Source organism: Pyrgilauda ruficollis, unplaced genomic scaffold, assembly GCF_017590135.1.
Source record: "Pyrgilauda ruficollis isolate IOZ18807 unplaced genomic scaffold, ASM1759013v1 scaffold7, whole genome shotgun sequence".
Lineage (NCBI taxonomy): Eukaryota > Metazoa > Chordata > Aves > Passeriformes > Passeridae > Pyrgilauda > Pyrgilauda ruficollis.
Window position 1 is genome coordinate 14,022,728 of NW_024528821.1, and position 26,583 is coordinate 14,049,310.

The 26,583-nt window shown below is 47.4% G+C and overlaps 1 protein-coding gene across 7 annotated transcripts in view; it reads left to right on the forward strand.

Annotated features, from left to right (window-relative positions):
• Window positions 1–24,632, forward strand: part of MED12 (mediator complex subunit 12) — a 34,951-nt gene extending 10,319 nt beyond the window's left edge. The window contains exons 11-44 of one of the 7 annotated variants that reach the window (XM_041485065.1): window positions 327–458; window positions 849–975; window positions 1,578–1,807; window positions 2,223–2,303; window positions 3,180–3,353; window positions 3,593–3,737; window positions 4,664–4,782; window positions 4,926–5,069; window positions 5,835–5,998; window positions 6,144–6,275; window positions 6,832–7,059; window positions 7,260–7,404; window positions 7,685–7,805; window positions 8,478–8,579; window positions 9,292–9,405; window positions 9,670–9,833; window positions 12,533–12,712; window positions 12,882–12,953; window positions 13,234–13,394; window positions 13,486–13,647; window positions 13,730–13,841; window positions 14,046–14,135; window positions 14,561–14,670; window positions 15,164–15,299; window positions 15,578–15,739; window positions 16,279–16,656; window positions 16,984–17,134; window positions 17,323–17,528; window positions 17,940–18,017; window positions 18,219–18,436; window positions 19,026–19,182; window positions 21,785–21,985; window positions 22,125–22,206; window positions 24,204–24,396. In XM_041485065.1, the coding sequence (XP_041340999.1) occupies window positions 327–458; window positions 849–975; window positions 1,578–1,807; window positions 2,223–2,303; window positions 3,180–3,353; window positions 3,593–3,737; window positions 4,664–4,782; window positions 4,926–5,069; window positions 5,835–5,998; window positions 6,144–6,275; window positions 6,832–7,059; window positions 7,260–7,404; window positions 7,685–7,805; window positions 8,478–8,579; window positions 9,292–9,405; window positions 9,670–9,833; window positions 12,533–12,712; window positions 12,882–12,953; window positions 13,234–13,394; window positions 13,486–13,647; window positions 13,730–13,841; window positions 14,046–14,135; window positions 14,561–14,670; window positions 15,164–15,299; window positions 15,578–15,739; window positions 16,279–16,656; window positions 16,984–17,134; window positions 17,323–17,528; window positions 17,940–18,017; window positions 18,219–18,436; window positions 19,026–19,182; window positions 21,785–21,985; window positions 22,125–22,206; window positions 24,204–24,247 (5,022 nt within the window). In that variant the 3' untranslated portion in view covers window positions 24,248–24,396. Of the gene's footprint in view, window positions 1–326; window positions 459–848; window positions 976–1,577; window positions 1,808–2,222; window positions 2,304–3,179; window positions 3,354–3,592; window positions 3,738–4,663; window positions 4,783–4,925; window positions 5,070–5,834; window positions 5,999–6,143; window positions 6,276–6,831; window positions 7,060–7,259; window positions 7,405–7,684; window positions 7,806–8,477; window positions 8,580–9,291; window positions 9,406–9,669; window positions 9,834–12,532; window positions 12,713–12,881; window positions 12,954–13,233; window positions 13,395–13,485; window positions 13,648–13,729; window positions 13,842–14,045; window positions 14,136–14,560; window positions 14,671–15,163; window positions 15,300–15,577; window positions 15,740–16,278; window positions 16,657–16,983; window positions 17,135–17,322; window positions 17,529–17,936; window positions 18,018–18,218; window positions 18,437–19,025; window positions 19,183–21,784; window positions 21,986–22,124; window positions 22,207–24,203 lie in introns of all 7 variants that reach the window. The other 6 variants (XM_041485061.1, XM_041485063.1, XM_041485062.1 and 3 more) reach the window with 6 other exon arrangements.
• The last annotated feature ends 1,951 nt before the right edge of the window (window positions 24,633–26,583 follow it).

Consider the following 26,583-nt stretch of genomic DNA (forward strand, 5'->3'; position numbering starts at 1 on the left):
AGGACTGGCTTTTCATATACTTTGTATGCGGGTGTTGAGAAGTTGTGTTTTACTCAGTGCTGTGATTAGCAGTCTCTAAATGTGCTGCTGGAAGAGAGATGGTTTTCTGAAGCAGAGTCAGTCTGGAGATTTGTCAGGGACTGTGGACCTCATGTTGCAAAATGCAGTCAAAGCAGGGGGGCTCTAGCTTGACATGTGTCCTCCCTGCAAGGAGGAGAGGAATGTAGCAGTGTTCAGTCTCTGTTCTGTGGGGAGTAGACCCACTGTTCTGTCTGCTCCCCTCTTCTGCTTGGCTCAGGTTCTCACTAGTGCTTTTTTCCCCCCAGATCTCCTCAGACGATGATGCAGTGGTGGCCTTGCTGTGTGAGTGGGCTGTCAGCTACAAACGCTCTGGGCGCCACAGGGCCATGGTCGTGGCCAAGCTCCTGGAGAAGCGTCAGGCAGAGATCGAGGCTGAGGTAGGTCCTTATTCCTGGAAGGCTGGGAGCAATAAAGGAGAGCAGAAGTTACCTAACTCCTATTACACAGACAGGCAAAGGCTGATCAGCACAGTGCCTCTTGTCACTGGTGCTGCTAATTATGGCATTTGCTCCATCTGACCCAATGTAGGTCATAAATGAGCCTGTGGGATGGTGCATATCCCATTTCTTGGATACATTTGAGGACAGCTGATGGCAGTGCAGAAGCGCTGACATACTTGGAGACTGTGCAGTAGCTTACAGAAACCTGTGTGGTGGCTTGCTTACAAGAGCAAAATAGAAAAATTCTCTTGAAGGCTTCTTTTTTAAGATATATGGATAGGAAGTTTCTCCTCTGTGTCAGCAGTTGGTACTTTTCTGTTTCTGCAGAGATGTGGGGACTCTGAAGTCGTGGATGAGAAGGGCTCCATCTCCTCCGGCTCTCTGTCAGCAGCCAGTGCTCCTGTCTTTCAGGATGTCCTTATGCAGTTCCTTGACACTCAAGCTCCTATGCTAAGTATGTAATAAGAATTTGTGGTCTCCCAGTTTCTAGCTTTCCCTCTCTTGCAAACTTTGAATTTGTGCAGTTCTCTTGTGTGTAGGTATGGGATGTATCTAAATTCTCTATCTGTCTTCCTTGCAATTCAGAGTTTATCTTGGTGAGGGAGGAAAAGCAACTTGCAGGGCCAGATGACAGAAGGATGATACAGAGGCATTTCTGTTAACAGAGCATTGGCCAAGGATAAATGAGTTTAATCAGGAATTACTTCAGGCTAAGAACTAAAGGGAGGTTTTTAACTGGTGACAGAGCTCTGGCTCTGATGGGAAGGTTAAGAGGGATAGGATAACAAGTCTGAATGATGCAGGCAGCTGTTTGTATCCCCAGGAATAGCACTTCTAGGCTAAAGTGCAGTACCTCTGGACTGTGACACTGGAGAGCTTTTGACTTACTTAATTGTTAATTTTCTGCTTTTAGTCCCTGCTGTAATCTCAGAACTGTGTATCAGTCACTGTGTTGACATCTCAGGAAATGCTTTTCCTTGCCTTAGGTTAGGTGGTTGGTGTTGATTATAGTGCTGCAGAACTACTCTGATAGCCCTGACTGTGTTGTCCTTTCAGCTGATCCTGGGAAGGAAAACGAGAAGGTGGAGTTCTTTAATCTGGTGCTGCTGTTCTGTGAGCTAATCCGACATGATGTCTTCTCCCACAACATCTACATGTGCACACTCATCTCCCGGGGTGATCTCGCCATGGATTCTCATGGGCCTCGCCCTCCCTCACCCTTTGATGACCCTGCTGAGGAACATGACAGGAAGGAGACAGAGGGAAGCAGTGGCATCAAGCTGGAGGTGAGAGCATAAGCACCATGGCCTTCCTGTACATCTGTGTTGTGCTTGCCTGTTTTTACCAGCTTTGCAGCTTCCTTGCTGTTGCCCGCTGGGGAATGTACCACTGACTCTTCCCTCCCTCAACTTATTTCCTTAGCATTTCAATTTAAGGCTATGTTCTAAGTGCCTGGAAAGGACCTGCAGATTGCAGAAGAGTAGATAGGAGAATCTTGCGTGGCTTGATACAAAGCACCATGTCATGAGGTGCTGTGTGAGGCCTGTCCATAATATTTGAGATGTATCAGGCTCCACCAAGCACCATGGGTGTGGTGGCATACTGCTATCACTATCCAACATGGACATCAATGTAGTCAACAAATATTCTCTTGTTCCCTGATGCGTCACTGAGATGTAAAGCTGCTCTGTCTCTTCCCAGGACACAGGTCTTTCAGAGCCCATGGACATTGACCACAACCCCAGCATGCTCTTTGATGACATGGAAAAGACAGATTTTTCGGTACGTTCCAGCATGTCCTGTTACTCAGTAAGTAGGGTCAGTGTGTTGTAGGGAGCCCAGGAGCAGCATGTGCCTTGTTTTTGTGTATCTGCTGGAAGTGGCTGGGTTGTAAGGCAGTTCACATTGCAAAAGATCCATATAACCCATTTATGTATGTTGGTGTTCATTGGAGCAGACTGAGTCCCAGTTGTTCCTGGAATCTCTTATGCTCTGGCGCTGCCAGCCCAGTGTTTGGGCCAGGTAGGAAGTGGGCTGCTTGGAAGTGGATGGGAAATGAATGGCCACGATGGCATCAGATTGGAAGTGACCAGTTGCAGAGGTTTTCTTGATCCTGGGATAAGACACTACTCTGCTTTCATCCTACTGTGTGGCCTTTATTACTACTTCAGGTGTACAGTTCTTCATATCTGTGGGCATAGTTCATGGTAGCAGAACTTTTTGAAGCACTTAGCAGTAAAATGAACTCGTGGTGCTTGAAAAACCCTTGAGTACCTACATCTATCCAGCCATCTCTGACCTTTCAAGGTACATGTCAGCCAAGTGTGATGTAATGTTACATGCTTTCCCAGGATCTCACTTCTGTGGAAGGGGCTGTTTCCAAAACTCTAAATTATGAATGTTTTGCTCCTGTTGGGTTATTTTCTGTTGTGTTTAACCTAATATACAACATGGACCAGAAGCAAAAATACGAATAGTCTCTTGTCACAAAAACCAAGACCACAGTCTCTTGGTTTTTGCCTTAAGAACTGGCTGGTTTTCCAACCCTTCCTTTTCCTGCTCCTTTTTAGGCCTGAACAGAAGTACGTTCCTTAGCAAGCTTTACTGTTGCATGACCATGTTTCCTAGCTACGTTTTCTTGTTCTTATGTCTCCCCAGATGTTTTCTCCACCAATGCATTGTGAATCTAAAGCCAGCCCTTCTCCTGAAAAGCCAGATCCTGAAAAGGAAGCAAAGACTCTGCTGAAGGATAAGTCTGTGGAAGGAATGCTAGCATCCCTGTATGACCAGCCTCGGCACATCCAGTATGCAACACACTTCCCTATTCCTCAGGTACAAGACCTGCTTCTAACTGCTCCTCTGTTGCTGTCTCTTGACAGCATGAGGCTGCTGTCTCTCCCTACTGTGACTGGCTAAGGAGCAGTTCTGCTTTTCTGGATGGCTCCTTGCTTACTCCCAGAGAAGCTTCTGAGATGAAGGTTTTCTTTTTCTTTCAGAGATGCGGATGTGAAACAAGATTAAAGCATTCAGCCATGTAGTTGCTAATGCAGTTGTCTCTTTTTGTTCCCCAGGAGGAGTCATGCAGTCATGAGTGTAACCAAAGGCTGGTAGTTCTTTTTGGGGTTGGAAAACAACGGGACGATGCTCGGCATACAATCAAGAAAATAACCAAAGACATTCTAAAAGTCTTAAACAGAAAAAGCACTGCAGAGACAGGTTAGTAGAGCTTGACACACTCCTTTCTGAAGTAAGAGCATCTTTCCAGTTGGCTGATTCCCTTGTCTGGAGTCTCACAGTGAAAGGATTTTATGCAATCTACAGTAAGAGGTACTAGTGAATGAGTCTGGAACGGTGCTCTGTTTTCAAACATACTAACCAGCAAGTAAGACAGTTGGTTTCCTGCTGGTAATATCTGTTTAATTAACTTGTCTTCAGAAGAGAATTGAGTCATACAAGGTTCAGTGTGAGACCCTGGCCAAAACTTTGGCTTTTCATATTTTATTTTATTTATTCTTGCATTCAGACCCTTGTACAAGAAGCAGAAAACACTTTACCAATGTGTATTTGGCAAAGACTTCACTAAATGTATCCTTCTGTTACACTTCAGGCACGTGCTAAATGTGTAGGATAGGAAATTTGGATAACTGGGTTAAAATCAACAGAAAGTGTCTGATGTCCAGCAGCTGAGAACCTGGCTACTACAGTTTTTCTTTCCTAGTCTGATGCCTGAAAGGCACCTTAAAATGTGGTGAAAAGATGATGCTTTAAAATGTGGAGTGCTCTGACAAAGAAACTTTTGTGGCTGAACATCTCCAGTCCAGAATGCTTGTTCTCATCAGAAAGTAGGTACATTTTAAATCAAGGCAGAAGGATACTCCAAGGAGTGCTTTTGTTTGGGATACACTTGATGTTTACCCTACTGTCATTCTTAGGTTAGGGGTTCCTTAATTTTTCTTTTTTTTTTTTTTTTTTAATTAAAGATAGTCCTTATCAACTTAAGGTCTAGGACTCAGGCCTTTTGCCTGTGCTTCATGACATGGGCTCATCTTGCTGGGGAACTGTCAGAAGTTGATGGCTGATGTTTGATCCTCTGGTGAGGAAAGCAGCCTAATACTGTTTTCTAATGTTTTCAACTTTGGTAGGTGGGGAGGAAGGCCAGAAGAGGAAAAAGAGCAAGCCAGAAGCATTCCCAACAGCTGAAGATATCTTTGCAAAGTTCCAGCACCTTTCTCACTTTGATCAGCACCAAGTCACATCTCAGGTATGAAAATTTGAAGACTACTGTCCTGCTTGGGTCCTGACTGTATCTCTTTGTGTTACTGAGAGCAGCTTCCTGGAAAGAGATGAGCCTGCTGGGGGACTTCTGGAAGGGGAGATAGATTGTGTGTTGTCTTGCACTTGCAGGTATCTCGTAATGTCTTGGAACAGATCACCAGCTTTGCTTTGGGAATGTCATACCACCTGCCTCTGGTGCAGCATGTGCAGTTCATATTTGACTTGATGGAGTATTCACTCAATATCAGTGGTCTTATCGACTTTGCCATCCAGGTAAGGGCAGTGTGCTCAGGTGCTCCCTGGGAAGGGTTTATCCACCTGAGAGGCAGCAGATCTGTGCTGTGATAGTTGGCCTGCTCTGGTCATCACTGGGGACTCTCTGACCTGTGTCATGAGGGTGGTCAGATTATATGGTCATTGTGATGCTTCTGGGCTAGAGCTGTTAGGAATGGGTTGTCTGTGGCAGATAGTCTTGCATGTTCTGTTCTGAGGATTATTCTTCCAAAGGCTTTGGGCTTGTTTCCAAAGGACTTGCAGTGCATCTCTGTCCCTGGTTGCAGCAGGGCCTTGTTCTGAGTGAGAAGGGGATTGTCTGTCCCTGGCACCTTGCCTACCTTGCTCCCCTGGAAAGATCCTTGGCACATGGCAGCTCAGGCTGCCTTCTGGATCCTGCTAAAATCCTGTTGCTGTTTCTGCAGCCTGTACCAGGTGTCTCTTGAAGCCTAGCTGATGGAATTGTGGCTGTTAGCCTGGAAAGGATATCAGAGTGAGACTTGATGCAGAATAGAACTATCAAACAAGCTGCTTAAAACTGCCTATGGCCATATCACAATTACTCTCAGATACCCCAGCCCTGACAGCCCCTTGTACTGCCTGAGACATTTTGCCAGCTGTTCTGGGGTGCATCCCTAAGCAGAAGGTGCCTGGCAGTGCCTTTCCTGGCAGGTCCTATAGGCTGTGGGTTTGGTGTGCCTCCTCCCTTTCTGACTATACCTTACCCCTGTGGCTGTTGAAGGGTTTTTCTGTCATTGGGTGCAGTTGCTGAATGAACTGAGCGTGGTGGAGGCAGAACTGCTGTTGAAATCCTCCGACCTTGTTGGCAGCTATACCACCAGCTTGTGCCTGTGCATCGTGGCTGTGCTGCGGCACTACCACTCCTGCCTTATCCTGAACCAGGACCAGATGGCTCAGGTCTTTGAAGGGTAAGGGCCTCTCCCCTCTCTGTGTGTAAGGAAGCAGTATATGTGCTGGGGGTTCATAAGGGGCATGGACATCTATGTCCTTCCTAAAAGGCAGCTACTAAAAGGTGCCTGAGGGTTCAGCTCACTTTTTTTTGTCTCTCTGCAGTCTGTGTGGGGTGGTGAAACATGGCATGAATCGCTCGGATGGCTCCTCAGCAGAGCGCTGTATCCTGGCCTATCTCTACGACCTGTATACCTCCTGCAGTCACCTCAAAAGTAAATTTGGGGAGCTCTTCAGGTGAGTCTGATGCAGCTAAGATGCAGTGGGTACTGCCCACTATAGCACCTTGACTTAAACTTTGCTTTTGATCTTGTTTGATGGGATTGCTCCTGAGAAATTCCTTGTTTGGAAAGGAATGGAGAACAGAACAAAGAGCATCATTAGGCCTCTGTTTATGTCATGGTACAACTGTGCCTTGTGGTTTGGGGCAGCAAACTAAAAATTGTATTTATTTAAAAGTGGATTTATGTCCAAAGGGGGGTGAGTGGATAAATTAACAGAGGTTTCAAATGATTTACGAGAAACTGAGTCTCCTCCCCACAGAAGAGGAGTACTGATAGAAATTTTGTTAAGTTCTGGTTAATGTAGAAAATAAACTGAATGTTCAACATGTCCTAGAATGCAAGCAGAGAAAGGAATGAATAGAGAATAACAAATGTATTGGTCTTTATTGGTACACACAGTGATCTTGAGTTTCAGCATGTTCTTTCCCAGAGGGGGTTTGCCTTTGCCCACCAGATTTCAGTAGCCACTTAGTTTTTTGTGTTCCTAATCGCTTTTCTGTCCTGTTTAGTGACTTCTGCTCCAAGGTGAAGAACACAATCTATTGCAATGTTGAGCCATCTGACTCCAACATGCTATGGGAACCAGAGTTCATGATTGACACTATAGAAAATCCATCTGCACATAACTTTACATACACCAACCTGGGCAAGAGCCTCAATGAAAACCCAGCCAATCGCTACAGTTTCGTCTGTAATGCACTGATGCATGTGTGTGTGGGACACCACGATCCTGACAGGTGAGAGGCAGAGCTTTCATGGTTCTACTGAGAAATCAAATTCTTTAGATGAGGGTAAGGAAACCAGTGGCCATATCTTGGCTGTCTTGGGGTTTGAAGAAGGAGGAGCCAAGGCTGGGTTCCCTTAGAAAATCACTGATCTGATGGCATGCATGAGTAGCAAAGCTGACCCTCTGCTTTTTTCATTATTTATTTAACAGGGTGAACGACATTGCTATCCTGTGTGCTGAGCTAACTGGCTACTGCAAGTCTCTAAGTGCCGAGTGGCTGGGTGTGCTCAAAGCTTTGTGCTGTTCCTCCAATAATGGGACCTGTGGCTTCAATGATCTCCTCTGCAATGTTGATGCAAGTGCAAACATTCAAAAGGGGAAAAGGAATTGAAGCAGGAGTGGAGGGATCCCTTGGGAGAAGGCAAAAGTGAACAAGGGATGGAGGCTTTGTCTTCTGAGGGCAGGGAAAAGGCTTTGAACACCCGGGGCTACCGCTGGTGTTTGTTGCAGCCTGGGCAGACTGTGGACATTGACCAGGGGTTATGGGCCCTTCTGCCACCCAGCTCCTAGGAATTGCTGACAGAGGGAATGAGGTAGAGGCTGTTTGGATCACTGGCTAATCTCCTCTCTTTCAGGTCAGTGACTTATCTTTCCATGATTCCTTGGCCACCTTTGTTGCCATTCTCATTGCCCGGCAGTGCTTGCTGCTGGAGGACCTGATTCGCTGTGCTGCTATCCCCTCACTCCTCAATGCTGGTAAGTGCATCCCTGCACAAACCTGTCTGACTCTCAGTTCTGGCCCAAAGGCCTGTGCTTAATGCATACTTGGTGAACTCTGTAGTTTTTTATGCTTCTAATACTTCTTTTATAGTTAATAACTGAATGTGGTGCTTTAGAGAAATTTGGACCTTTTAATTTCTATCAAAAACTGGTTGTGTTAAGGTTTTTCACTGCCCTATTCTCTTGAGTTTGTGAGTGAGGTGAAATAAACATGGGGAGCTGTTATCAGCCTCACTGTGTGACCATTGTACTCAGCTCTGAACTCCAGCAGTATGCCTCCCACTGATAATAATGTTCAGCTTAGCGTTTTGGCTAGAGCAGCTAGCTGGGCTTATACCTGTGCCACTGCCTTGCTCTGTCACCAGCCTTCCTATCTCTGCTCTGGGGATTGCAGCATCCAGACTCCTGACAGGGTGAAGTTGGAAAGATAGAGCAAGCAGAAAGCAGTGCATGTCACTGGGGATAATACTGAAGGATTTGCTTGTTTGCATGTTAATTGCTGCACATGCTCCATATTTGTAAATACAATAAGGCTGCTGCAGCTTCTCGGCTGGCTGCTCCAGGGCAGTGCACTGTGAATAGCTTTTGGATTGGGAGTCAGCTGTCCTGGTGCTTAAGAAATCTCAGTTGTCTCTTTTCTTTACATAGCCTGCAGTGAACAGGACTCAGAACCAGGAGCACGTCTGACCTGCCGGATTTTACTCCATCTGTTTAAGACTCCACAGCTGAACCCATGCCAGCAAGATGGCAGTAAGTGAATGAACCTAGAGCCTTTCTTTATTGTGAAAGTACTTAGGCTCTTGCACCCCAAGAAGAGATATGAGACCTTATGGTTAGAGATCATAACCTGCTTGCTTTGAATAAAGCAGGCAAAGCCTGATGCACTTTCTTCATAGGACAAAGAACAGTGTCCTTCCATTTATGTCACTCCGTGGTAGCCAGGCACTGGGGAGAAGGTTCTTGGAGGCAGGAAACCAGCCAGTAGAGGTGGCCTTGCTGTCACTAAGCCATTAGAGTAATGATCACTTCTTCTTTTGTGTCTTGAGCTTTGTATAGCCTCTTAACTTGGTGCCAGAAGCTGCTGTTTTACAGCACTCCTTTTTTGTGTGATGATGGAAACATTCCAGGAAGCTCTGTTCTTGGCTTCTCACCAGTATCCTGATAGCTCAGATTTCTAAATCCAGCTTGTATTTTAGGTCTAGGGTACTGTTGGAGCTTGGAGTTCATGACACAGGCTCTGCACCCCATTTGGATTTCATGGTTCATTTGTCACAATGTGATTGGCACTATGCTTCTTGAAACTTAATTAAATGGGCCCCATGTTACAGTTAGGAAAGGAACTGGCCTCAGGATTCTCTGAGCTGGATTTTATGGTACTTGCTGGCACATAATTCAGGCAGCTCTGGAACCTGTGCCTTTCTCTCTTGCTGATTATTGCCTTTCCCCTTTGTCCTCTTTGCAGACAAACCCACTGTGGGAATCCGCTCTTCCTGTGACCGTCACTTACTGGCAGCTTCCCAAAATCGTATTGTGGATGGAGCAGTCTTTGCAGTGCTGAAGGCTGTCTTTGTTCTGGGTGTGTACCTGTGTTACTCTGAACCTATAACCATGTTTTTCAGGGGAGTGGCAGAAAGGCACTGTATTGTTCGTGTTGGCTGTGCTGAAGGCCAGAGGAGATCTGTTCTGCTGAATATGTGGCGTGTCTGTAGCTGTAAACAGCTTTGAGCGTTGGCTGCAGAGAGGTCACTGATCACAGGGAGAGTTTACAAAATCTCAGGATGTTTTTTGAGTCAGGCTTTGTGGTTAGAGTTGTTGTGTGACACTTGTGCTTATCTTTTAGGAGATGCAGAACTGAAAGGCTCTGGTTTTTCCCACCCGGGAGGTGTTGATGATCTCATGGATGATGAGCTGGGCACCAGGAAGGCTGGTGGTCGGGTAGTAACTGTAGAAACAGCCAGCTTGGATATTTATGCCAAGTATGTACTGAGGAGTATATGTCAACAGGTGAGTGTCCCATGTCTAGGTGTGTCCTTATCCCTCATATATCTCACATGCCTTTCTTCAGGTTGGGTTTGGCACATATTTCTTTGAAAGATCAGTGAAGAACCTGCAATATTTCTGTCAAGTGACAGTCCTGAGGATTGCTCACTGTTAGCAAAACAGAGACAAGCAGTGCTCAGGAACTAGGTGTTGCAGTGTGCAGGGACTGCATCCTCTTTGCTTTGGCAACAGCACAGGGCTCGTGTCCAAGGAGGGGAGTGCTGGGAGTGGTAAGCTGAGATGTGTGCTGAAGGCAAAGAAGGTCAGCACAAGAAAGACAGACAGATGGTTTATTAAAATGATAAATGGTGTCTTTCAGGATGCAGCCTAAGTGTTGCTTGCAGCTAGGCTGTTAATGTGTCTCTGGGCTTTGCATTGCCCTGATTAGTTAATTAAAACAATGACAACAAAAGTCTTTTGCTTAGCCTAATCTGACAACACCAGTATTTCTATGCCTTTGTGGAAAATTGACACTTGAGGAGCTGAAACCTGGCTAATAATGTTGCAGAGTAGAGTGGCCATGCTGTATGAAGATGGATGTTGAATGGTATCCTTAGCCTCGGTTATAGGTTTATTCTCTCAGCAGGAAAAATGTGGTGTTACAATCTGAAACCTGTATTTTATATTACTAATGTAACAGTAATGTGTAAACCCACCATTAGTGCTGTGTGTTGTCCTCATGCTATTGTTTATTAATTGACTGACTGTATAGCAATGCCACCAGCTTACCAAAAAAGAATTAGAACCACCTATTTTTAAGTATAAATTTAACATTCTTGATGTCACTTAAACCTGACTGTAGCATTTACAAGCAGATACTCCCTTGCTGATCAAAGTCTATATAGGAAGGACTTGAAGCAAGTAGAAGTGTTTGTGCACAGCAGGGAGTAGCAGTGTCAGTATCACTGCTCATACCAGTTGTTGGCAGCACTGGTTGTGTAGAAGTGAACATTCCAGCAGACACCCATGAGTTACCACCAAATTGTGCCAGGGCTCCTGCAGGCTTCCTGCAGCTGTGAAGGGCTGGTAAAATGCTGTGTTTAATATTAGCACCTCTTCTGTGAGCAGTGAGCTTGTGCTCTCAATGCCTTAAATTGTAGGTTGTGATTTCTCAGTCTCAGGTTCAGGTATACATTTTATAATAGACTTCATTGTGAGGGGATTAGGAAAAGAAGCATATTATAATTAATTTAAAGGTTTTTTCATAGACTCCTAGAATGGTTTGGGTTGGAATGGACCTTAAAGATCATGAGCAGGGCCACCTTGACTGTTCCAAGTTGCTCAGGGCCCTATCCAGCTTGGCCTTAAACACTCCCAGGGATGGGGCATCCACAGGTTCTCTGGGCAACCTGTTCCAGTGCCCACCTCTCAAACCTGTCCCAACTCCCCTCTGGATGCCATCCCTTCCCTGCAGCGTGTCTTTCATTCATCTTTATACAAAACTTAAAGACAAATTAAGTCTAAGTTCTTGTAAGAAGCTGAGCAAATGATAAAAAGAGTCTTCCCAAGGAAATGTGTATTACCTAGGCAAGAAAGAGAAGATTATTATCAAGAGATTGTGATGTAGCAACGCTGAAGGGGGAAATGCAATAGGCAGTGGAGAGGTCACCACATCTCATGTGAAAACTTCATCTGGAATGAAGGTAATGATCTAGGCTGTGGTTTCACAAGGATTTCAAACCAGAGTTTTGACCTTTTCAGTCTTTGTGCTTTGGTGCTTAGTTTGCTACCCACTGCTGAAGGTCTTTCCAGCTTTCTAGGCATAGAATCAGCACCTGTGCATAATGAACTGGATCCTCATCTTTTCTTTTGTCACTTCTCAGTGGAACAATTCTCTGATCAGGCTTCCTCTGCAGATGCAGAAATGCTTATATAGCAGTCCTCTGTTGATTTTAATTTAATGAATTTGCCTAATTTTAAGTATGAAAAATTTCTGCACTAACAAATGCTGCAGGTTAACTGTAAATTGAGTGAAGTACCTACCTCATGTTTGGAAACTGCTGCCCTTATTATTATCATACATTTAGGAAGCATCTAACTGAAATCAAGAGGCTGACAATAATAGCATAAATATGTGACTATAAGGGGCTTGCATCCAGTCAGTCATTTTCCTTTCCAGAGTCTGAGAAGTAAAGTAATTGGTTTTTACTAAGTTTGGCAGTGTGTTTTCCATCACTATTTGAGAATTAAGGTGTGTGCTTTTCCCCAAGACATGTTCTGGTTTGGTGCTAGCTGCAACCTTGAGTTACCTAACTTAGGACAGCTGCAGTCGTTAGTTGTGCTGGAAATACAAACAAATTTAAGTGATCCCTTCTGATCTTCTGACCCCAAGTGGCAGTGTGGAGGGAGCCTGGACATGGTAGTGACTGTGTACTGTTAAATCACACCAATATTTTCTCAAAAGAAAGAGCAACTACTGTGTTTCATTACTGCTGACTTGTCAAAGTTTGTTTCCTCTGTTCTGATTACTGTGCTGTGCCTGACGCCTGCTGAATCAGGATAGTACAGTTCATGAAGAGAAATGATTATCAGGCATAACTGCATACTAATAAGGCTTTTATGATTTTGATGTGTTCCATGCATCTCTCTGAGACTGAAAGCAGGGGCGTTGGTTTGGAATCAGACATCAGTGTGACTGTGCTGACTCTGCCTTCGTCTTGCAGGAGTGGGTTGGAGAACGATGTCTCAAGTCCCTCTGTGAAGACAGCAATGACTTGCAGGATCCTGTCCTGAGCAGCACACAGGCCCAGAGGCTGATGCAGCTGATTTGTTATCCACACCGGCTCCTGGACAATGAGGAGGGAGAAAATCCTCAGCGGCAGAGGATTAAACGCATCTTACAGGTGCAGGCTGCTGGCAGAATCTGAGTGTCCTAGTAATTGCCTCATGTAATTGCAGCCCTCTGAGGGGTCTGACACTCGTTGTGCTGGGACCTGAGGGTGTGGGTTGGTGTAGTCTGAACTGAGATATGGCATTATGTGAAGTGTGTATGTGTGTGTGTGTGTGTTACAGAATTTGGACCAGTGGACCATGAGGCAGTCCTCGCTGGAGCTGCAGCTCATGATTAAACAGACAGCAAGCAATGTGAGTTTTTGCTCAGAGGGGATCATACAGGGAAGGATGAAGTGGCTGCTTGAGAGTTGGTGGGGAGATGGCCTGGCACAAGTGGGGATAGGGAGAAAGTAAAAAATGAGGGAGTCAGGCTGTGAAAGCCAAGCACAAAAAGGAAGCAATGAGTCTGAGACTCCAGGAGCAGCAGCCATGGGAAAGTTGGCAAACTGAGTTTGTACTGAATTGAAATTTGGAAGCTGTAGGTGCTCTCAGAGAAGGACTTGACTGTCTTTTTTTTTTTCCCTACCTCCAGGAGATGAACTCCTTGTTAGAAAACATAGCCAAGGCCACCATTGAGGTATTCCAGCAGTCAGCAGAGACCAGCTCTGCTAGCTGTACTGGTAATGGAGTCAACAATATCAGTAGCTCGACAAGTGCTACACCTGCCAGCAACAAATCCAAACCCATCCTCAGGTAGGTGTAGAGCCAGCATGCAGCTCTCTTGTAGACAAGTCTGCATCTTAAATTGCATTGCAAACAGCTTTCCTCTCCTGTGTTGTCACAGCTCCCTGGAGAGATCAGGAGTGTGGCTGGTGGCCCCTCTGATTGCCAAGCTTCCAACATCAGTGCAGGGCCATGTGCTGAAAGCTGCTGGAGAAGAGTTGGAGAAAGGACAACATTTAGGGTCATCATCCCGCAAAGAGAGGGACCGCCAGAAGCAGAAGAGGTGAGTCCAGGGGAAAGGGCAGGCAGTGTTTGCTGTGCTGATCCCAGCCTGGCAGTATAGCTCCTTCTCTGTTCTCTCACAGTATGTCCCTCCTGAGCCAGCAGCCATTTCTGTCACTGGTGCTGACATGCTTGAAAGGTCAGGATGAGCAGCGGGAAGGCCTCCTCACCTCTCTGTACAGTCAGGTCCAGCAGGTAGGGGTCTTGTTTCTCCCCTCACTTTCCTCCAGTAGACAGGCTCTGGAGCATGTCCTCAGGATGTTGCTTGTCTTAGTCTGTGTGATATAGGGAGCTTGAGCTGACCATTTCTGAGACACCAGACAGTGGATGGTGCAAGCTGCTCTCTCTAAGCTTCAGCATACAGCTGGTGAGGTCTGTCCTCTCTTCTGTATTTCTTAGATTGTTACAAATTGGCGAGAAGATCAGTACCAAGATGACTGCAAAGCCAAGCAGCTGATGCATGAGGCCTTGAAACTGCGGCTGAATTTGGTGAGCAGTTGCAGAAAAAGAGCTCAACCATCTGGGGTGAAGAGTTGTCTGCCTTTTTTTCCTTTGGAACAAGCACCCACTGGAGGGTCTATATATGTCCTGAGGCAAGGAAGTATGAGAGACACTTGTGCTGCTTCTAGGTCTTGGGCCCTGAGTAGGACAGAGTGTGTGAATAAACTCCCTTGCTCTGTTTCATCAGGATGAAATCTAGAGACTTGGTCTCTTTTGTAGATGTGCCTTCCCCTTTGAATGCCTTTGCAGCCCACAGCACTACTACTTGCATCTGTGGTTTGGCTGCTGACAGCAGTCTCCCTCAGCTCTCAGTAGGAATTAAGCTCCTTTAAACCCTGGTTTAAGCTCCTTTCTCACTTCAAAATCTCAGTGTTTCTTGGTGTCCTTGTGACGAAACTCCCTTTCTCTGCCAGGTGGGAGGAATGTTCGACACAGTCCAACGCAGCACGCAGCAGACAACTGAATGGGCTGTGCTTCTCCTGGACATCATCAGCAGTGGCACTGTGGACATGCAGTCAAACAAGTAACTTGCATTCTGACTTCTGGTCTATACACTTTCCAGGAGAGGCAGTTGTTAGCATGGCCCTGTTTCTCATGTGAGCTGGCTGTTTCTCTAGATGATCTGTCAGAAGTGACAGCTGAAAGAGACTTCGAAGTAATAGCAGGCTACAACTTAGGTCCTGATAGCTGAGTGCACTCTGCCATATTCAGAACAAACTTGGCTTTCCAGATGCAGAGAGATACACAAGGGAGAGCTGAGTCTGCTTTTCAGAGGTGCTGAATGGATACAGAAGAGTCCAGTCTTAGTCTGTGATACTGCACCTAATTCAAGTGGGAGTAAAACTCAAGTGTGGTGTATAAGGAAAAGGAGGATTAGTGTGGGAGGTTATTCTGACGACTGACACTTCTGAATGTGGGTGGAAGTCTTGACAATTCAATAGTGTTTGGTGTTGCAATGATGGCAGATGCTTTTTATCAGTTTTTCAGGTGACTGACCTTTCTGCTCTGACCAACAGTGAGCTCTTCACCACCGTGCTGGACATGCTGAGTGTTCTCATCAATGGCACCCTTGCTGCTGATATGTCCAGCATCTCTCAGGGCAGCATGGAGGAGAACAAGCGGGCATACATGAATCTTGTCAAGAAACTCAGGGTGAGGGACACCAGCCCCTATGTGGGGACTAGACTGGGCTGTGTTGTGGTTGTTCAGCTATGCAGATTTACTTGTTCACGTGTCTCATGAACAGTGCCTATCCTGTTTCTGCTGTTTAAATGAAGTAGTGAGGGTGGCCCCTATGACTCTGTAGGTCTGAAGAGTGCAAAGGTGAGAAGTAATGCAGGGATGGAGGCCAAAACCAGAAGAGGCATAGGTGGGCTTTGGATGGTTTTTCCTGAAAAATTCTTCAAGTCCTCTTTGTTCCACTTGTGCAGAAGGAGCTGGGGGACCGTCAGTCTGACAGCCTGGAGAAGGTGCGACAGCTCCTGCCACTTCCCAAGCAGACCCGAGATGTCATCACCTGTGAACCTCAGGGATCGCTCATAGACACTAAAGGCAATAAAATAGCTGGCTTTGATTCCATCTTCAAGAAGGAGGTAAGTGAAGCATTTTTGTCTGTATCACAGCTCCTGAGTGCAGGTGTCACCTTGTCCTCTGATGCCTTAAGTCTGCACAGCTTGGGAGGCATCTGTATGCAGTGCCTCATTCCCTGACGAGCCTGAAGTGACTTGCTGCACGCAGACAAGCTGGCACATAACCATATCCAAAAAGGGCAAAGCTGGGGTGTTAATGCTTGGTGATAGCATGCTGCTGTGACCTGAGATGTTAACTAAATTTGGGGGTTGTATTTATGGTCATATGAAGTGTAAAGAGAAACACATAATCCCTGTCACGTAAGTTAATGGCAGAGCCAGTGTGCAGGCTGGCGGGAGAGATGGAATGAAGGAGACTAGACAGTTGTTGAAGGCTTTTAGAAATGACTGCTTTGCCACCTGGAGGAGCAAGGACCATTAGCAAGGGCTCAGACTGTTTACTGAGAGATCTGGATTAGAGCCTGAAGAAAGGTCAGAGTTACCTGTACCCTCGTAGGAGCAACAACAGGGACTTGAAGGTTCTTATCTCTTTTGCTTTAAAGGGTTTGCAAGTTTCTACAAAGCAGAAGATTTCTCCTTGGGATCTTTTTGAGGGTTTGAAGCACTCAGCCCCGCTCTCCTGGGGATGGTTTGGGACAGTCCGGGTGGATCGCAAGGTGTCCAGGTTCGAGGAGCAGCAGAGGCTTCTTCTGTATCACACACACCTGAAACCCAAGCCCCGCAGTTACTACCTGGAGCCTTTGCCACTGCCTCCCGAAGAGGAAGAGCCTCCTACGCCTGTGGCTTTAGAGCCAGAGAAGAAAACTGCAGAACCAGCCAAGGCTGATAAAACAAGCTCCAATCCTGCCGCCTCCACTGAGGAACGCAAGAAAAAACAGAGCAAAACCAAGAAACGCAACCAATCTGCCAGCAAAACTGAGGTAATGGAGTTTCCAGCAGCTCTGGATGTCCCATGTCCACCACTCCTAGTCACAAAACACTCCCTAGAGTCTTTCTGAGGAGCCTGAGAGTGGTGTTATGGTGAAGATGTGATGTGTTTCCTCTCAGCTGAGAGTACTGGAGCTTTGTCCTGCTCTCTCTAGCTTGGGGCAAGGCAAACACTTAATCCCTGATGGGAGGAAAGGAGTCTGCCCAGCTCAGATAACATCCTTGGCTTCCTCCTGTGGACTTTTCAACCCTTTAACAGTCTTCCTCCATTCATGAATTCCCAGTGCACACTGATTTTTCGTACTGCTTTGTCTTTGCAGGACTTTGTGTTGGGCCCTAGCCGAGGGGTTCCATATGGAGTTGGAATGCCTACGGATCTCTTGCATCACCAATCAGGAAGCACCATGTCAAGGCTGGCATATGGGCAATCACCAGTGGGTCTCTATGCCCAGAATCAGCCTCTTCCAGCAGGTAGGTGCACCAGAGAGCCAAAAATATTTCACCTCTTTGGGAACCTTTTCTGTGAGATGGTCCTGTGCAGGTCCCTGCACTTTCTCCTTCTGTCTGTCATGTCTAGGTACAGTGATGAGCAGTCATTCTGGAGCTATGAGGTGCAGCAGCAGCTGTGACTGCTCTGCTTGTTTCTCTTCCTCTTGCAGGTGGCCCTCGCCTGGATACATCCTACAGACCAGTACGCATGCCACTGGGAAAACTGGTTCAGAGTCGCCCTCCCTACAGTGGTGTGCTGCCTCCAGGGATGGGGAGCATGATGGGCATTGACCCCTCCTACAAGCCAGCAGTGTACAGGCAGCAGCCTCCAGTGTCCCAAGGACAGATACTGAGGCAGCAGCTGCAAGCAAAGTTGGTAAGTCAGAGCTGTGCTGTTGCTAACTCCACAGTATAGCATGCCAGGCTGTTTGGTGCTGTCCCTTTTACCCAGAACTGCCCAACTCTGTATCTGCTCTTGAAATATGTTGTTTCTTGTGTCTGCTTTGTGGGCCCCTGTCACTAACAGTTGGAGGAGGTTGTCACGGGGTGGTCACTGGGGAATGAGAGGGGCATGTTCTGCCTGAGGGTGGCAGGTTTTTTTGTGGCCTTTTTGTCCCTGGTCAGGGTGAGACAGAAGTCATGAGTATGTGCCTGCTGTGCAGCAACCTCATAAGTTAAGCAGTGAAACCATTTGTCTGGTTTAGTGGGAGCTGCTGAGAAGAGAAGCAGCAGTGTTCCTGCCCTTTGGAGATGTTGGAAAAAGCACTTCTCTCTTGCCTTCCAGCAGGGCCAGGGCATAATGGGCCAGCAGCCCGTGCGCCAAATGGCTCCAACCCCATCTTATGGAGCACTGCAGCCCTCCCAGGTAAGTGGCAGTGATTGCAGGTATGGCTGGAATCTGGCTCCAGCACAGGGCAGCAGCTTTGTTCTTGCTGCTCAGCCTGAAAGCTCTTGGCTCCTCTCCCTAATGAGCTTCCCTGTGACAGTATTTACAGGAGGCTGATATCCTATGTTCTGTATTCCTTTTCACCCCATGACTAAAAAAGGCCTTTTTGTTTCATTTCAGGGTTACACTCCTTATGTCTCCCACATAGGCCTTCAGCAGCACCCCTCCCAGTCAGGCACGATGGTACCTCCTACCTATTCTGGTCAGCCCTATCAGAATTCCCACCCCAGCTCTAATCCTGCTCTAGTGGATCCTGTTAGGCAGATGCAGCAGAGACCAAGTGGCTACGTGCACCAGCAGGCCCCTGGCTATGGGCACACCTTGGGCAACACACAGAGGTACCTCCTGCCCTATGGGATGTTAATAAGCTCTATTTCATTAAGGGCTTCCCTGCTCTCCTTGCACAACTCTGACAGCAAACTGAAAACCCCGTTCTCCATGCTGTACTTTGCTTCCTCAGAGAAACATCTTTATCCAGCTTTCTGTCCAGGAAAGAAACAGATAAATAGGATGAAATTTGGAAATGCTAGTTGTAGGCAGGAAACTGTGTTACTAGCCAGAGAAAGATGGCATAGAAAAGTATGAGGAAAAATTACCTGGGAAAGTCATAGTTTTGGTTTCCAATCTAACCAGCAGATCACCATCAAAGGGCTAAATCTGAGATTTCCATTGTTCCTGAGCAGGCATAAATCCAACAGGAAAGCCATGCAAAACAGTGGGATGATGACTGTTACTTAGGGCTTCTAGAAAAACAGGTTGTGTTAAACCCTGGAGAAGCCCTTGTGTCCCTCACCTTTCTGCAGAGACAGCATGGATTGCAGGGGGCTGTTGGGGCTGTCTCATTGATGTCAGAAGTTGTGTTTGGATTCAAGAAAGCTGGCTGCCTGTGAATCCTTTACTCCATGAGCTTGTCCTTTCCTCTTGCAGGTTTCCTCATCAGTCAATACAGCAGACCCCCATGATGAGTGGGATGAACCATTTGGGTCCACAGGGAGTCCCCTCAGGAATTCGACCCAGCCAGATCCTTCCTGACCAACAGCAGCAGCAGTACCTGAGGCAGCAGCAGCAACAACAGATGCTGAGGGTGAGTGGTTGCTGACAGGAGGAAGGCTGCTGGAGCTGGAGGAGGCTTGCTTACCTCTGCCCCTCTGTGTCAGGAAGGATGTCACTCTGTTGGAGGCTGTCTGTGGTAATTTGCTAGGCAGTTCTCCCTTCCTTAGAGCTGGCCACTCCTGATGGAGATTCCTGATGCACTGCCTTGTGCCAGTCACCCAGCATGAGCTAAAAGTCTGTTCTGTGTCTGGCCTCTGTCCCACCTCTTCCTGCTCCAGCTGAGCCAGTAGATTGTGCAAAAAGTTAGCTGTTGTACAAGTGTGGCAGGAGCTAGAAACAAAGTGAAAAGCCCCCTGTCCACAAAAGAGCAGAAAAGTTGTTCAAGATCATCTTTAGGGGCATATCTGCATTTCTCAAGATCAAAATAAGTATTGGTTCGTTTCCATTGGCAAAAAATCTGGCATGAATCAGTCCATATATTCCATTTCTTACAGCAGATGGTGAAAAACTGATCCAAAGCCAACTGTTAGACCCAGCTCTCTGGGTTCAAAGAAGATCACAAAGCATGAGTCAACAGACATGGATTCCATGGATTTGCATTATGATCTTATGAACATTAAATTCTTACATGGAATAAAGATACATTTCTAGGAATTATAGAAATGTATTGAATTGCCAGAGAAACACAAACAGTTTAATTGGTGAATCCAATGCCCTATGACAAGGCCTAGCAAACCTGTGGAATATGGAGAGACTTTACATGGCACAGAGTGCTGAGTCTTTTTGTTCAGAGAGTGGCCTGAGCGAGACAGTGGTTCCTGCAGAGAGCTGCAGTCAGCAGTATCTGAGAATTGCTGCCTTGCACTGGACAAGAGAACTGCCTCTGGCATGGTCAGCAGCTTTTAGTCCTTTTGATAAGTAGCACCCCCTGACTATTCACTTTGAGTTTCTTTTAGCATTCTCCATCACTCATATTTAGAAGAACATGCCTGAGACAAATTGCTAACACTTCTCCTAGCTCAGTAACTTCATGTATACCTTCAGCTTTTAGCTGACTTTGCTTGGTTGCTTAAAAAACCCACAAAGGTGGAGTGCCCAAGCTATCCCATTACTGTGACTCCTGCTGTGTTACCTGAGCTGTGCCTGCTGACTTTCATGATGCAGTGGCTTGTGGAGAGGATGGGTGGCCTTTTGATTTGTCTTATGTGGGTTGGTAGACAGCTGCTGCAGGGAGGTAGGACATGAAATTGGTATCCTGGCTCATTTAGTCACTCATCTGCTTTCTTGTGTACCCAGGTTGCAGCACCCATGTCAGGAACCTGTGACCAAACTGGTATAAATTGGAAGGCTGTTCTAGAAAATCAATCCCTTTGAATTTGAATCCTTGGTCCATTGAATCCTTGATCCAATGTGTTCATGACTGGTTCTTGTGTGACCTATTATTGTCCACTGTGTCCTGTTTCTGGCTGTTCTTTCTCACTGTTATTTGCCCAATGTACATTCCTAGGGAGCACTTGCAGCTTCCAAAGGTCAGGGTTTTCTAACCTTCTTTCATAAGACACTGTTCCTTCTCCTGATTGTATTTTTGTTTGTTTTCTGAGTCTGCTCAAGGTTTGAACCTTGTCCTTTTGAGCCAGTGACTGGAACTGTACCTACCATCACCACGTTGGGTTTCTTCTGATAACATTAGTATTTTTTTATTTCTGCTAGGAATATTTTTTTTTTTTATCTAGAGAGTTAAAAACTGCTTTGACAGATGGGAGAATTGTCTGAAAATTAGGAGAAATTAAAAACCTTGAGATTTCTGGGTATGTTCTGACTCTGACACACTGAATATTCTTCTCATCATAACTAATTCTGTAAACATTTGGTTTTGAGCACTGAATCCAGTTTTATCCACATCCTTTTATTGAAGTGTAACACCAGCTGTCATGAATGGCAGGAAAGGACAGCAAGATAGATTGAAGAGTTGGGGACATGATTGAGAAGGAAAGTCTGAAATAGCTGGATGTGTTGCATTAGAGAGACAAAGACAACAGGAGAGATAAGTCTCTAAATTTTTTATCTTAAAAACAAATTTTCAAAAACCTTATCTCTTCTTATCCCTAGGCTGTAGGACCAGAAATGGCCTTAAAACAAACACGTGAAATTCAGGGTAGAGATTAGAGAAAACTCCAGTAGTAGGAGCTGACCTGGAGTGGATTGTGTAAGGAGATTATAGGAGCTCTGTTGCTACCTCTGAAAAGAATCTGAGAATGAGTCAGGCAAATACTCATTATTCATTATTGCTGATCTTAACCAGGAGACAAAAGATGAAGCAGCCAGCCTTTTGAGTCCTTAGTTTTCTATTCTTGCACCTTGTTTGCTCCTAGTAATAACCAGTAGACTCGGAGTTCTCTTCCTGTCATCTGTCAATACCTCATCTTGCAGAAAACTTTGTTGCTGTCCCTGTATTTCTTGCCATTTCTCAGCCTGGGGTGGAGTCCTGGTGAAATTTGAGTAATTTAGGTACCTGTAAGGAAAATGGTGCATGAGGTGTTTTACTCCATGGAGCATCATTCCTCCCTTAGCCCTCGGTGTGCCCCGGTGCTGTATGCGTTGCCCTGATGGTCCCTTCTCTTTTGTCTTCACAGCAGCAGCAGCAACAGCAGCAGCAACAACAACAGCAGCAGCAACAGCAGCAGCAGCAGCCCCAGCCACCACAGCCCCAGCCCCAGCAGCAGCCCCAGGTGTCCACAGTGCCTCAGCCACAGGCGCAGGGCCAGCCCCCGGGGCTGGGGATGCAGGCTCTTCCCCCCCAGCAGCCCATTGTGAGTGTTCCCCCGGAGGCACAGGGACGTGACAGTCCAGCACAGATCCAGCAGTGCTCCACCTGCACCCCCCCTTTCTCCCTCCCTGAGCTTCCCAGGGCTGTGTGAATGCTGAGGCTGCCAGCCAGGTGGTGTGGCTATAACTGTGTTTCTCTCTTTACAGTTCCAGCGCCAGGGCCTTCAGCAGACACAGCAGCAGCAGCAAACAGCTGCTCTGGTTCGACAGCTTCAGCAGCAGCTTTCCAGTAAGCCTGAGTGTTCTTGATCCTGTTGCTAGTCTCCTCCCTGCTGTTTTCTATTGCAGGTACTCTGGTGTAGAGAAGCGAGGCCAAGCCAGACTGTCTGTCTGAGGACATAAATTATGCTGGCAGGGAGGTGGCATCAGGACTTAGAGCTACCAGCCCAAGGGGGCACAGCAGCAGGGAGGGCAGTGCTTGCCAGGTTGTGAACAACCTTCCAGACCTTCCTTCTGCTGCCTGTAGAGGGACAAGGGAGCTGAGCCTTTGTAGGGATTGCCACACAGCTTTCCTGAAAGGATCCTGTGTGTAGCTTTAAAATCATCTGGGGGTATTTTCTCTGCTGCAGATGACCTCTGAGGGGCACAGGGAGGCTGTAATCCTGGAGCAGTCACTTGGTGGATGACCCAGAGACACTGTGGTTGTGTTGTGAGCCAGACAAGACTTCTTGGAGGCAGGAGGAGTACTCTAGGAAGTGTAGCTGCACACTTGCTGTGTTTGTGGTGGTCACAGCAGGGTAATGGCATAGATGTTTTTCAGTCTGGCACTGTATTCCTATAATCTGTATTGAATTACTGGCTGGAGGATCACAATACAGAATTCAGGGTCTATGCTGTTCCCTTCTGAATTGCCTGCTGTCAGTGTCTTCTGTCACCTTACTGCCTTTTCTGCTGTAAAAATGGCAGAAATGCTGTGAAAATTCTGAGAAATGGACAGCACAGTGATAGTTTTTTGTTGTATTTTGCACTGATAGTGAGACTGTGCCAGATCTGGTAATGTGTGGAGTGGGGGACTTGGAAACTGTGCTTATACTTGTTCCCTGATGAGAAATTCTTAGTCCTTGTGGCCAAAAACCTCCCCAAACCAGGTTTTAATGTGCAAAGCTTCCCACTAGCCTGATCCACAAATGATAAGTCTGTGCCAAAGGATCTCAGCTGGGACATTCAAATATAGGAAGACCTTGTATAAGAATCTGAACACAGCAAAACAGCTGTATTTTTGTAGCCTTTCTGTACAGCAAATGGAGCTGTTGTATCTGGAATAGTTGTGTGGGTCCCATGCAGCCTTGTGTCAGCATTCAGCTTCCATGCTGCCTCCTTGGGTTTGCATCACCTCCCCCTGGAAGCATCTGGAGTTCTCATTTGTAGTGTCAGGGATGGAGTGGAAAGCAGGAAGGTAAACCAAGACCAGCGTGCACAGGAGGGGGACAAGTGTGTTTTGGGCCCAGGATGAGTTGCCTTAGGAGGCTCCAGGGTGTTCCTGAATGTCCAGAAGAGTTGAGAAGGCAGCAGGCCAGCCAGGTTACACTCGGCTCCTTTTACTTTAGTGGCTTGGGTCACACATGCTGATGTTTATGTTCAGGAAAAAGAACAACACAATTTTATGTATTGGACAGTACTCGTATATACTGTGAGCACTGTAAATCACAAAACAGCAGTCCCAGCAGTTTGGAAGTTCTTGAGGTTCTTGAATGTAACTTTACCATGTTTCCTGCTTTTATGCCATCTGGAAGTCCTTTGGGCCTGTATGGACATACTGACAGGAAGCCAGGGATATTTTCTCTGAAACGTTTGGTTTCTGGGAGTGCTTTAGGATAAGTGACACTAGCTAGCTCAGCAGCTTGTATGGCTGCAGAAATTTTCTAATTTTATAGAGCTGACTTTCTTTCAAAATCAGAAACAATCCATAAACTCATCCTCCCAGCTACTTGCCACCTTTCAGGGCTTTGTTGTGGTCTTCCAATTCCACCATGAGGGATGGAGAGATTTTTCCTGGAAACTCCAGGATCAGGACTAGAATATATCTCTTCCTGAAAGAATGTGTGATCCTGGCTGTGCTGCTGCTCAAAGGCTCAGGCAGATCTGCAGCACAGGGAGTACCACAGTGGTTATATTTTCCTTCTCATAGCCTGTGACACTCCTCATACTGCACTGGTGATGTGGGGAGGGGAATCTCTTTTCTGAACTAGACCTTGTGACTGTTTAACTCTGTCTTGACCTCAACAGATACACAGACACAGCAGAACAACAACCCATTTGGACGCTACTGACCTGTGGCACTTCAGCCTGATTCAGGAGGGAGACATCACTGTGGATGGATACAGCCTCTTCAGCCTGACCCACTCTCTGGGGCAGCCCCCACCCTGTGTCCTTGTGTCCCCCAGTGCTGCTGCTGTCTGCCCCACAGGGAGATGCCAGGAGGAGCATTTTATTGTACAGAGAAAGTGTTTTTACTATCCAATTTCTACAAATGTTTATGGAGATCCCTTGTGGCTGATAGTCTCCCTTCCCACTTTGGTTTCAGTTTTTACTCAGTTTTTAGTATTTTTGTTAAAATAATGATTAAGACATTGTAAAATTTTGTACTTTATTTATACCAGATGAACTCCATACTGCAGACATTCTCGGATGAATACAGAGAGCTTACTTTGCAAACTGAGTGTGTATTCAGAGCCTGCCTTTCCTCCTCAGCATTCTTCCCAGTACAGCCCAGCAGCACCCTCCACACATGGTCTTCATCTCTTCCTCAATAGAACTAATGTCTGCATTTTCAGCTTTTGTGAAGGCTAAACAATTTTTTTGGGAAGGAAGGCTTTTCCCTGTTTATTTCATAAGCTGGTGTTCACACACTTGCAAAGGTTTGTGCAAGCTTTGTAGGATTTTTATGTTGATTAAGGGCTTTACTGGTAGTCCTGTTGCATGTTCTGCCAGGACACCGGTATAAAACGAAGACAGACTTCTACTGCAGGGTAATTCTGAGTTCCAACCAGGCCAGCTTCCCCTACCACAGCAGTTACAGAGATGCTCAGGCTCCTTACCTCTGCAGTCTAGGAGGAGCTGCAGATTGAATGCACTCACAGTGCTGCTTTTTGCTTCTCATCACAGCAAGGTTTGGCTGATAAGCACCAAGGCTCTTATGTTAGCTCCTTCCTGACAGCCAGGCTGCTTTTTCTGCATGGGAAATGTGCATTCTGAACTTGTGCCCTGCTTAGTGCAGCCTGCTGGCAGGAGGTCTGATCTTGGTGCTTGCTACTCCTGCTGTCTGTTGAAGCTGGAAGCCACCAGCACCTTTCTTCTCTCTTGGGTTCTTCCTCAGGAGTTGGACCTGTGGTCCCTGTGGTAGCTTTGCTTGACCAGCCTCGTCCTTCTGTCTCATCTGTGTGGGATAGGGTTGAGGCCACAAGGACTCAGCAAGGAGTTGCACCTGATCTTCATCTGAGGGCAGATAGTTTTGGAGGGTGGGCCACTGCATGAAGGCAAGCTCAGGGAACTGTGAGGGGTGGCAGTGCCCCTTGTACTTGATGGGCTGGTGTCTGCTGTCCCAAGAACTTTCCCTTTCCTCAGTGGGAGTACATGTGAAGCTGCTCTCTGGGGCTTGCTCGGCACTACAGGGCTGGTGTCTGCTGTCCCAAGAACTTTCCCTTTCCTCAGTGGGAGTACAGCTCTCTGGGGCTTGCTTGGCACTACGCACTCTCTGTCCTGCTTGTCCCCAGACACCTGCAGCTATGCCAGGCTCTTGCCGTGTGGCTGCAGGACCATTGGAAGGTGTTGCTAGCCAGGCCTGATGGAAGGGACTGAGTTGTTCATGAGGACAGGGGCTTGCTCCCTCAGTGCATCCCTGCTTGTCCCCTTCCATGCCGGCTGTTGCACTCCCCCTGCCCCCAGGCTGCCCTGGCCGGGGACTCTGCTTGCCGGCAGCCCGTGCTCGGTGACCCCGAGCTGGGAGCCCTGCTGCTGGCCATGGCTGTGCCAGGCCGCCCCTGCTCGGCCCTGTTCCCCTGGTGCTGCCGGGGGGGCGGACACGGAGGGGCCACTGCGCGGGGACACTGGGCACTGCCTCTGCCCGCACCATGCCCCTCTTCCCGCTGTGTACGGTCATGGCCGACAGCCCCCTCCCCTGCCGGCCCTGGCGGCAGCTGAGCCTGCGCCAAGCGGCATCTTGGCTGCTCCTTCTGCATCGCCGCCGCGCCGGAGCTGGGAGGGGGCGGCTCTGCAGCAGCCGGAGCGGGCCGGGAGGCAGCGGGGCCGTGCTGGCCGGACAGGGCTGCGGTGGGTGGCCCTTGCACGGCAGCTGTGGTGACACGGCAGTGCTGCAGGGCGAGAACTCCGAGCCGGGTGTGAGCTCTGAGGGCGGAATCTGGGGAAAGCACCCCAGGAGACACCCGCCTTCGGGGAGAAAGGGGATGACTTGTCCCTTCCTGCGGCCAAGTGCTGCTGCCACGGGACCCTTTATTGCACGGCCCAGCAACAGGGCTGGCCCTGCTCTTCCTCTGGCAAAAGGCTTCCCCGGCTGTGTCAGCTGCTTGGCAGGCCAGGTCTGAGTGGGATGAGCGGCACTCCAGAGCTCTGCTGTGGTGACAGACGCCGGGCTGCCACAGTGTCCAAG